General features: G+C 37.2%; 1 protein-coding gene across 2 annotated transcripts in view; it reads right to left on the bottom strand.

Annotated features, from left to right (window-relative positions):
• The window catches only part of MAP4K3 (mitogen-activated protein kinase kinase kinase kinase 3), a 204,299-nt gene continuing 192,057 nt past the window's right edge, over window positions 1-12,242 (bottom strand). For both annotated transcript variants that reach the window (XM_047068836.1, XM_047068837.1), the window contains 5 exons: window positions 10,118-10,186; window positions 9,941-10,033; window positions 4,694-4,764; window positions 2,098-2,153; window positions 1-1,425 (listed from right to left, as the gene is read on the bottom strand). In XM_047068836.1, the coding sequence (XP_046924792.1) occupies window positions 1,338-1,425; window positions 2,098-2,153; window positions 4,694-4,764; window positions 9,941-10,033; window positions 10,118-10,186 (377 nt within the window). In that variant the 3' untranslated portion in view covers window positions 1-1,337. The remainder of the gene's footprint in view (window positions 1,426-2,097; window positions 2,154-4,693; window positions 4,765-9,940; window positions 10,034-10,117; window positions 10,187-12,242) is intronic.

Raw genomic sequence — 12,242 nt, 5'->3', positions numbered from 1 at the left:
AAACATGTTTATTTTACACTATGTACAATCAAAAACATATTTAAAAGCATTATCAATTAAAATAAGTGAAGACCATAAATCACAATTTAGTTTGTTCCTAGTGTATATACCCACATTAAAATATAAAGAACATATACCAAAAAAGAGCCAGAGTGTGCATTTTTGCTAAAACTTGGTATATACATATTCCATTGGAAAAAAGCAATCAAAAATGACTTTAAACCAAAGCTAAGTTCCTGTGATGTGTAGTAACCATTATATTGTTTATATGAGGTAGTAACTAAATTATTTTGGCCATGTATTAATACTCTAAGTCAAAAGAAATAGGAAAACGAGCATAAAATAAGGCCAACCAAAGTAAAAATCCCACTAGAAATTTGAACCACTCCACTCGATGGAATGTTACAGTTCTTCAACGTGACTATATGAAATGTTTAGTGTGGACTCTAATAACGCTGATTTATTCTTTGTGCACACTGTAATTCTGACAACAATTGCAGCGTCACTATTATCGGTACCGCTATTCTCTGATTCAAAATTTTTTCAAAGGTATATTTTTAAGCACAAACAATCTTACAGGATTCTGCTTAAATATAAAAAGACCAGTTACTACAACAGGTGGTTAATTGGTTTGTTTCACATACAAAACAATCCAAAGACATTTAAAAAAGATGTTGTGGGGCCAAATGCATATTGACATTGTCACAGCTTACTTTTGTGACTTAATACATCACGTATCAATACTCTGTGCAAATATAAACACCAGTGTACTTGCATTAAAATTAAAAACAAGATTATAAAATGATTATAGCCTCCATTACAATTTGGAAGTTACAAGATTTATATTCATATTACTAAATTACATATAATAAAAATACAATAGTGTTAAATGTACTGTTTCATTGCCAGCATCCCGTTTTGTAATATAGCCACACCCAAGAATATACTAAAGAATTCTTAAAATATTAACCCCAATTGCATTTTTCATCAACATTTACATCTGTACAGATAAGACACTCACTTGTACATCTCATAAAAGTACATTATCTACATAAATTCTTAGTGTATGTCTTCAGCAATATGAAGTTTCACAGAAAAATACTGCCTATATGTACAAAGATTACATTAACAATGAATTAAGCACTTGTGTGGTTCAATATGCTAAATATATCCATACCACTTAAAACAGAAATTTCCCCCATCTTGTCTCATGCCACAATAAATTACAAGTAACTGAAGCCAGGTCACTGCAGCCTTTGTACAGCTTCAAGCATTCGTTAATGTTGCCGCGGTAGTGTCCTTCTTTTCTGGCGTTAACTGTCAAAGCACAACATTTCTCAGTAACTGTTTTCATGACCCGCCAGGATGTATAAATTGCTATTTGCTGTGGGGTTATCAGTTGGCCTACTTTCCAAAACCACGACCCTAAAAGTAATAAACAAAAAAACATGTAGCAGAACAAAGTTATTCTTGAAAACTAATGTCAGCAGACAGTTTCCATTACTTCTTCATTTTATGCCTCTATAAAACACTGTTTATTTGATTTGTGGGCAGACCATCATTTGCAAATCATTATAGTTAAAGAACCAATTCCAGCTCCGGTAAGTAATTTTGCTGCCCACCACCTCCCACCTCTAAGCCAGTGCTGTTTTAAGAGTCAGGGAGCAGGGGGTGGGTAAACCTGTGTTTGGAATAATTTGGGGGAACTTAATTCTCATAAAGTATAGAACAATCTGTCATTCAAGAAACAGGAAATATATCAGAATAGAACCTAAAAATTCTATCTGGCGCTAAAACCAAAAAGTTTTATTTGTCAGCATATGGTATTTCTTCTTTCTTGTGCTGTAAATCACGCTTTGGACAGCACCGTAATGCAAAATTAGTACTGACAGATCTATATATTCCTGTTACTTGGAACAGCAGGTACATTCTCAAAGGCTTTATAACTTCCTGACTTGGGGATTCTTTGGTGTGAAAAATACAATGTTGAATATATTACTGTAGAAATTTCAATTCCCTTGAAAATGAAATCAGTTTCATGCTGGATTTTATAAAACACATTTAGTACTATGTTTTTAGTACAACCCCTTTCCATACCTGTCGGATCCAAGCAGCCTAAAAATTCTTGTGTTATCTGAAATTTCTTGTGTTACCTGTTCAATTAAAATATAAATTTAATTTCCAAAGTTAAAGGCACAAAATCTTATATGGGCATTTAATTTATAACTCTATCGAAAAGAAACATAATTCCTAAGATGAAAACAGATCCCTCTATGACTGTTAACTTGTTAAGTCAGCACAGAGATACGTCAATTTGTTAGCCTAGGAAAAACATGGCTAATTTTGAATAAATCCTAAAATAGGAGAATAGGAAAACCATGTACTTATTAAATTACAGACCTTGAGGTTGCTGGAGGGGAGGTGGGCGGGGGGAGGAGCTAAATGGGTGGTGGATACTAAGGAGCGCACTTGTTACGATGAGGATGAGTACTGGGTGTTACATGTAAGTGATGAACTGCTAAATTCTATTCCCGAAACTATTATTACACTGTATGTTAGCTAACCGGAAGTTAAATAAAAACATAACAAAACAAAACAAAATTCTAGACCTCAAGGGAAAACTTTAAAAGCAAGCACCCAGTCCATTTATTTAACAAAAACCTTTTGTCAGTTAGGTTAATGCTAACAGCAAGGCCACTGCAGCAGCAGGCCACTTTGATCGGGCCCTTTTACTTTTAAAAGGCTGCAGTGTGGCATGATGGGACGAACTCAAGACTGGAATTTGAATCCCACTTACTAGCTATGACACTGGGCAAGGTACGTAATTTTGTTGCAAATGGTTTTGTCTTCTGCAAAACAGGAGAGAAAATATCTACTCTGCGGTAGTCTTGTGCAGTATTCTTAAAAGTATCAGTGGGTATAATGCCTAGCTAAGGGAGTGCTCAACAGAGGATTTTTCTTTCCCATATCCACCGCCCCCCACCCCCGCCCCAGTCTCTTGAAATAGTGTTTTCTGATGGCATACAGCCTTCAGGAAGTCTTCAGTGTGACCGATTACCAGCTGGAGAGTTAAAGATATGTCTACAGAAGAAAGAAAAACCCACTCCTTTTGCTTATTGAATGCGAAGCATTTCAAATTATAATGGCAGTAACTTCTCCCCATTGCATTAGTACCTCTACAATTAGTTATTCTGGAAACATCAGGGATTCTCAACTCTTTTGGAACCCAGCACACCTGAAGGATACAACATGCTCACTTCAGTAATCGTGCTCATGACTGATCTCCGACATGTTTTTGGACAAGCAGTACTCAGTAAGGGCTACCGGCGCACTTTGAAGAAGCCCCTCAGGTGATTTTGGGGGCAACCTTGTCTTTTTGTAAAAACTGTTCTCTTGTATGCTGCCTATGGTGCTTTTCTTTCTCTGCCTAGTGTTTATTAGTTGTTGACTGTTCTTAATTCCCTGTTCAATTTCCACAGATGATTTTAAAACATCTTCCTGAGAAGTGAACCCTCTTGTGGGAATTACTGCTAGGAACGTATTAGCCCAAACTGTATTTTCTCTAAGATTTTATTTTTAAGTAACTTCTGCAACTCAACGTGGGGCTCAAACTTACAGTCCTAAGATCAAAAGTCGAATGCTGTACCGACAGAGCCAGCCAGGCGCCCCTTGGATTTTTATCGAATACTTAATGTAAATCAGGCATTATGCCAATCACATCGCATGTTTCCTTTCCCTTAATCATCCCATGAAGTAATAAGTATGATTGTTATCTCCCATTTGAAAATGAAAAGGAGCTAAGTGACACGCCACGGCTACACGTACTAAACTGCAGGGCGGAGAAACGAACCTGGTGTCGCAACTCTGGAATTCATGCTGACGGTCGCTCTACTACACTGCCCACTTGGTTAGCAGAAATGCTCTGAGCTCAGAATGACAGACTGGGGCATAAACGAGCTTTCTTGCTTGAGGAGCTGAAGGTTTTCGTTTCCCTCTAATGTTCAAGTGAAAGTTATACTGCTGAGACTGATTTGGGGGTACTGGGAGAGTTTCTGGTTTCACTTGCCTATAATATTCTCGGGGCCAAGTACAATGTCTGTAACCCCAGCACTCTCTGGTGGAAATGGTGAGCTGAACTGACTCACAAGACTTGCGAGTTAAATCGTTCCTGGAGTTAAATTTAGGTAGGAAGAAAAAGGGGCAAAGAATCTTATAAATGCCAAGTGAAGGAGGGTAAGAGAAATAGGAGGCAAGGTGGCTGGAGAGGAATGTGGGATCCTTGACTTATAAGCCTGCTCTGGTCATCATTTCTGAAATCCAAAGTAGAAATGGTGCCTCAAGACGGGGAGAGCCAGCATCTGCACTCTTGTTCCAAGGGATGGGCTGGGAGAGTTGGGAGAGCTGCGAGGAAATCACTTTTAGCAGTATTAGGAAATTCTTGTCCCGAATATAAAAGTGAGTATCACACAAAATGCGCACTGAAGTCGTTTGGGTGAATGCAGAAAGAGAGGTGGCTGCAGAGCACACGCTATGAACCTCGTCACCAGACTGAATACATTGAACATCAACAGCGAGCATATCAAGTATTCCTCATATCCATTAGGAACTTTGCAAAGTTAAAGAAAATTGTTTGAAGTAGAATCTGATAGTTTCATGCCTATTTAATGGACATAATTTTTAAAAGACTACTTACCTCATTAGATCTAAAACTTCTACCTTGCATTCCATGTTTCCAGAAAGCTAGCACACTGTCTTGTAGGCAAACTAGCAGGCAAGAACAGCTCAGTTACTGTTAATAGTACAAAAGTTCAACTGATAAGCATCATTCTGTCCCTCTATCTTGCACAGCAGTACTTCCACTAAGAACTAATGTCACTATTCCATGTTTACATGGCATCTTTACTTTTGAAATTAAAAATATGCATATACCAGACAGAACTGATTCATCTTTTGGCAAGAAAAAAGAAGATTCATTGAAAATATTGTTTTGTTACAGAAATTTTTTGTTTTGAGAAAATGACATTACAAAATATTTCAAACATACCGAAAAACATGAGAAGAGCACAGAAACATATGTATCTACCATTCAACTCTCAAATCCTGACATTTTGCCATTATATGCCTTTCGTTTAAAATACAACCAAATTCAGCCAGCACCTGAGTACAGCCCGAGCAGCTGGCCCCGACCATTCCAGGCCTTCCTTTCTCCCTGACGTATCCACTATTATAAATTTGATGCTTGTCATTCTCATGCATGTTTTTACTATTACTACACAATATCAAACTTTGTATCAAATGTTTCCGACTTTCATACATGGGGTATGGTGAACATTTGAACTGATTCTAAGTTTTTGATCTGTAATAAACATTCTGTACCTCTTCTTTAATACATGTGCAAATTTTTCTAATTCTAGAAACAGAATTAATGGGACACAGGCATACTTTTTAAAAATTTTAGTTTTGCTTTTAATATTTACATATTTAATACATATTTTTGTGTGTATTCAGTGAGGAAGACATCTAATTTTATTTCCTACAGATAAGCAATTGCATCACCATCATTTGCTGAACAGTCCACCATTTTCCATTGACATATTTATGCTATAAATTTCCATTTACATGTAGGTCCACTTCTGAGCCTTCTCTTCTGGTGCCACTCTTCTACTTTTTTATCCGTCTGATCCCACACTGTCTTAATCACTATAGCTTTATAAAAGTTCCAATACTGAGTAGGGCAAGTATTCATCCAAATTTATTTTACTGTTCTTGGCCTTTGACTCTTTCACATGAATTTTTATTTTTTTTCCTTTTTTTTTTTTTAAAGAAATTTATTCTTAAGTTAGTTAACATACGGTATAGTCTTAGCTTTAGGAATAGATTCCAGTGATTCATCACTTACACACAACATCCAGTGTTCATCCCAACAAGCACCCTCCTTAATGCCCATCAACCATCAGTTTGTTCTCTGTATTTAAGAGTCTCTTATGGTTGGCCTCCCTTTCTATTTATATCCTTCCTTCCCCTATGATCATCTGTTATGTTTCTCAAATTCCACATATGAGTGAAATCATGAGATCTTTCTCTTACTGACTTAGTTTGGTTAGCATAATACCTTCTAGTTCCATCCACATTGTTGCAAATGCCAAGATTTCATTCTTTTCCATCGCTGAGTAGTATTCGATTGTGTATGTATGTATGTATGTGTGTATGTATATATATATATACACATATATACATACACACCCCACATCTTCTTAATCTATTCATCAGTTGAAGCACATTTGGGCTCTTTCCTTAATTTGGCTATTGTTAATAGCACTGTTACAAACACTGGGGTGCACATGTCCCTTTGAATAAGCTCTCCTGTATCCTTTGGATAAATTCCTAGTAGTCCAATTGCTGGGCCGTAGGGCAGTTCTATTTTTAATTTTTGGAGGAACCTCCACACTGTTTTCCAGAGTGGATACACCAGTTTGCATTCCCACCAACACAGCAAGAGGGTTCCCCTTTCTCCATATCCTCGCCAACACCTGATGTTTCCTGAGTTGTTAGTTTTAGTCACTCAGACCGGTGTGAGGTGGTATCTCACTGTGGTTTTGATTTATATTTCCCTGATGATGAGTGATATTGAGCATCTTTTCATATGTCTGCCAAATGGATGTCTTCTTTGGAAAAGTGTCAATTCGTGTCTTCTGCTTATTTCTTCACATCTGGATTGTTTTTCGGGTGCTGAGTTTGGTAAGTTCTTTATAGATTTTTTATACTAATCCTTTATCTGGTATGTCATTTGCAAATACCTTCTCCCATTCCGTTGGTTGCCTTTTAGTTTTGTTGATTGTTTCCTTTGCTGTGCAGAAGCTCTTTATCTTGATGAGGTTGCAATAGTTCACTTTTGCCTTCAGAGACATGTCAAGTAGGAAGTTGCTGTGGCTGAGGTCAAAGAGGTTGCTGCCTGTTTTCTCCTCTAGGATTCTGACGGTTTCCGGTCTCACATTTAGGTCTTTCATCCATTTTGAATTTATTTTTGTGTGTCACATGAATTTTTAGATCAGCTTATCATGTGGCACAAATCACTTTATTGGGATTTAAAAAAAATGTTTTTTAATGTCTATTTATTTCTGAGAGAGAGACACAGAGTAACCAGGGGAGGAGCAGAGAGAGAGAGACACAGAATCCGAATCAGGCTCCAGGCTCCAAGCTGTCAGCACAGAGCCAGACGCGGGGCTCGAACTCAGGGACCGCGAGATCATGACCTGAGCCAAAGCCAGATGCTTAGCCAACTGAGCCACCCAGGCGCCCCGGGATTTTTATTTAAACGAACCAAATTTGTGGTTTAACTTATAAAGAACTGACACCTTTCTCATATTCACAGACACGGTATAGTTCTTCACTTGTTCAAATCTTTTATGCTTTCAAACAATAACTTGGAATTTCCTAGATAATGGTCTTAAACATATTTTGATTACATTTATTTCCAAATTTCTTATTTTATTGCCATCGTCAGTGAGATCCTTACTGGCATATCAAAAAGCTATTTATTGGTGTGAGTCATATCTAGCAACTCTGAATTCTCTTACTAATTCCAGCAGTTTACTCAGAGAGCTATACAGTCCATATAATCATATCATCAGCAAAAAAGGATCTTTTACTTTTTTCTAATCCTCATAGTTTCCTTGTCTAGTAAGACAATGTCAAATGTGATGATAGCACATATTCTTATCTTGTTCTCGACTTTAATGGCAGAATCTGACCATGAAACCATGAATATTTTTTTTATTATTTTTTAAGTATATTTTTTAAAAGTTTATTTACTTGAGAGAGTATGCACATGTGCATGAGGGAGAAGCAGAAAGGGAGAGAGAGAATCCCAAGAAGGATCCCAAGAAGGCTCCACACTGTCAGCACAGAGCAAGACTTGGAGCTCGATCCCATGAACCATGAGATCATGACCTGAGCCAAAATCAAGGGTCGGATGCCCAACCAACCTAACCACCCAGGAGCCCCAAACATGAATATTTTTAATAGGCTTTCCTAGATGAAGAACATTTCCTTTTATTGCTAAGTTGCTGAGAAGTTTTTTCTTAAATCATGAATGATCTGGATTTTACTCAATGCTTTTTTGTGCATCTACTGAAAGTTATGTGACTTTTTGCTTTTAATATTTAATGTGCTATATTATATATTACATAAACAAGTTTTCTGATACTGAACCACCTTTACTTTCCTGAAATAAACTCTATTATACTTGATGGTGTGTTCTATTTACTATTTTGTTTCAGATTTGTTCAAATTCTGCTTTCATGAGAATGGATTCTTTTGTTTTCTATACTAACCTTGCTTGATTTTAGTATCAGTGTTAAACACTGATTTGTTCAGCATTCCTTCTTTGTCAGTAATCTGAAATAGTCTGTATAGGATAGGGATTATTTCTTTTTAAGGGTGGATAGCAGTCTCCTATAAGGCTGTCAGGCTTTATGTGGGGAGAGTCTTGATTACTAGGCACCTCAAGCAAGGAGCCAGGCTCTGGCTCCCACTTCCTACAGGATACTTTTAGTCTTCTTTATCAGAAGAAGCACAGCAGGCCTACATATTGCTTTGAGTTTCTGTTCTTTATTTATCTTATTCTTTGGCTTTGGCTATGAGTTTTTAAGCACAGATTCCATTTTATTTATTTTTATTTATATATATTAAAAATTTTTTTTTAACTTTTTTTATTTTTGAGAGACAGAGAGAGACAGAGCAGGAGCAGGGGAGGGGCAGACACAGGAGAGAGGGAGACACAGAATCAGAAGCAGGTTCCAGGCTCTGAGCTGTCAGCACAGAGCCTGATGTGGGCCTTGAACCCACAAACCGTGAGATCATGACCTGAGCCAAAGTCAGACGCTTAACCAACTGAGCCACCCAGGCGTCCCGCACAGATTCCACTTGAAAATCGTGAAGAGATTTCTCTCATTTTATTATCAGCATTTGCTTGCTGGAAGAAGGGCATTCTACTTGGAGGAGACCGTAAAAGCGGAACCAGGAATAAAACAAATGAACTATCTGTCCTTGGCCCTACCCTCTTTATATATGTGCAAATATCTTTCATTGATAATGAAGAGCAAAAAAATTGTGCCTAGTTAAATACTGAATTAACTCTCATTCATATTCCCAGTACCATCTGTGATCATTTTTACCTCATTTTTCTGGAATGTAATCATTTTAATATTTACTTATTTAATTTAATAGATAAATTTATTATTTAATAATAATAAATAAGAGAAACAGAGAAGAGCAGAGAGAGAGACAGAAAGAGAAACAGAGAGAAAAGAGCAGAGAGGGAGGGAAGAAGAGAATCCCAAGCAGACTCCATGCCCAGTGCAGAGCCCAACACAGGGCTGGATCTCATGATCATGAAATCATGACCTGAGCCAAAATCAAGAGTCAGATAACTAAGTCATCCACATGCCCCTGGAATGTAATAATTTTAGAATACTGAATATATAAGAAATCCTTTTTCAGAAAACACCGTAGTCCAGCAAAATGTGAGAATGAGATAATGGAATCTCCTTCTTGCCATTTTCACATTTTGCTCTGGTCAGCAGATACAACAGCAGAAGTACAACAGAGTACGCTAAGTACTAAATTTTAAAGTACTTATAGGGAAACTCCACAAGAGTTTGGAGGAAATGGAAATTCCTGTGTTATGAAAAATGGTATGTATTTCTTTTGAAATGTCAAATCTGTAAGGAGGACAACATTATTTCTAGATGTCAGTTATTAAACTATTTTAGAGAATGTATAAAAGTGAAGACTGATGTTGACTTCATATTCATTATACCCTGTATTGTAAAAAATGTATTCTTAGTAATATATTTCTATAATCTCAGATAATTATCAGGTAAGATATTTTAAGCAGCTCTTACTGCAATCAAACCAGAAATACAAAACTTGCACTTACCTATTGATTCAATCTGGAAATCAAAGGTGAGCTCAGATGATAATTTTCTGCTAGATTTTAATCTTCCTTGGAGATTTACTATTTTTATACAACCTAGAGACGGGGAGGGGGAGAGTCACTCAGAAACTAAGATAAAAGGAAGGTGTTAAAATAAGATGTTCATAAATAAAAACTTACAATCCAAGCATACAAGAATGGTATCTCTCTCCAATTGGGTTACGTGAGTAACACTTGTCTGTGGGCTATCTGTAACACAAACAAACTCAATAAACTGACATAAAAAAAGTAATTTTGAAAGCACAGAGACCTAAAAACAAGAATTCTGAACATCACTGAATCTGAAACAGACTTAAATTTTTAGCTATACATATGTACTGGCTGAGCCAGGCTGCTTGGGTCTAAACTCTGATGCAAGTGCGGAAGGAAGTCAGGGCTCACTGGAATGCTAACTATTGTCATTACTGCTGGTGATGTCATTATTTTCACTCATATGTGAAATCAGGAGTCTAATCCTCTATATTATAGTTATGACTGATTTCTGCTTTTAAGCTCAGAAAGCCAGGGACTGCTTTGTATATCACATGGTAGTGTCCAGCACCACATGCAATAATTATTTACTGAGTGAATGAATCAGAAGGACAAACAAATCACTTCAAGTACAAATGAGTTAAAAGAAATACTGAAGTATTTTGAGAAGTATGAAATATTATCAAAATGCAAACAGGCATCATTTTTTTAATTAAGATTTATCAAAGTTCTTATAAACTGGGAATTTTTTTGTAATTGTTTTTTAATGTTTGTTTACTTTTGAGAGAGAGAGAGAGAGAGAGTGAGCGAGAGCGTGCATATGCGCATGGGTGGGGGCAGAGAGAGGGAGACACAGAATCTGAAGCAGGCTCCAGGTTCTGAGCTGTCAGCACAGAGCCCGGCGCAGGGTGCGAACTCACGAATCGCAAGATTATAACCTGAGCCGAGGTTGGACGCTCAACTGACTGAGCCATGTGGGCGCCCCGAGAATGCTTTTGAAAAAAATATTATATTTATTTATCAATAAATAAATATATACATATATATACATATATATACACACACATATATATGATATAGATCTGTATCTGTATCTATATAGAAAGCACAAGTGGAGGAGGGGTAGAGAGAAGGAGAGACAAGAATCCCAAGCAGGCTCCATGACATCAGTGCAGAGACCAATGTGGGGTCCAAACCCATGAACTGCGAGATCCTGACCTGAGCCGAAATCAAGAGTTGGACGCTAACCAGGCACCCCCAAACTGAGAATGTTTAAATGATTTTCCACGAAGTGAAAAGTAGGCTACCCCAAACTTTGTACGAACATCAAAACTGAAACTGCTGATCTACAGGCCTTTGTTTCTGGCCTTACGTGTCCTTGAGAGTGGGTCTGATGACCTACAGTTACTGTTTTCTACTTCCTATAGTATTAGTCTTAGGACATCCAAGGCCTGCTGTTAGACCTTCAAATGTATTTTAGACCTGGTACGTCTGTAACCAACCAGAGCTGAAAGGACACGGAACAGGCCTCCTGGAAATCAGATCTTTGTAGCTCTTACATACGTGGGTGAAAATTAACAATCTGAACATATCTATACAATCGACTTCAGTTCAGGAAGCCAGGCTAGCATACCAGAGAGAAAGTCAGGAAAATAAGGTTTTACCAACTGCTTGTATCAATTAGTTACCAAACACTAGAATCACCCGGAGATCTTTACAAAATACTGATGCCTAGCTGCCACGTCTAGATATTCTTATTTAATTGATGGCATATGTGACTTGAGGTATCAGGAGTTTTAAAACTTCCCAGGTGGGCTGTACAGTGCAACAAAGTTTAGGAAACCAATGACTCAGAATTTCATATGATGCAAAACTCTAACCATACTTTCTCTCATTCAATTTTTACCTTAGCATCTCAAAACCAGAGATGAACTGTAGTTATCATACTTAGTTTCTATTGTTGGGATGAGCACTGGGTGTTATAGGTAAGCGATGAAGCACGGGAATCTACCCCAGAGACCAAGAGCACACATTACACACTGTATGTTCGCCAATTTGACAATAAATTATATTAAAAAAGAAAAAAGGAAATCTAATGTTAATTCACAAAAAAAAACTTCCAAAAAACAAAAAAATCCAACTCCTAATAAAGTGATTTCATTACAGTAAGAGAATGAAATCAGAAGCTCCTTAGAATGAAGGTACTCACACAGCTGTACAAAATTCTTCTGCGCAGAAATCAGGCCCTTCATTCAACAATTAGTAGAAAAGGATT

The sequence above is a fragment of the Lynx rufus genome, unplaced genomic scaffold (assembly GCF_022079265.1).
Source record: "Lynx rufus isolate CCGP_SWC_20201006 ecotype Redwood Valley unplaced genomic scaffold, mLynRuf1.p SCAF_8, whole genome shotgun sequence".
In the NCBI taxonomy this organism is placed as follows: Eukaryota; Metazoa; Chordata; class Mammalia; order Carnivora; family Felidae; genus Lynx; species Lynx rufus.
Note: the sequence above shows the minus strand (reverse complement) of the source record. Positions and strands in the feature narration are given on the sequence as shown.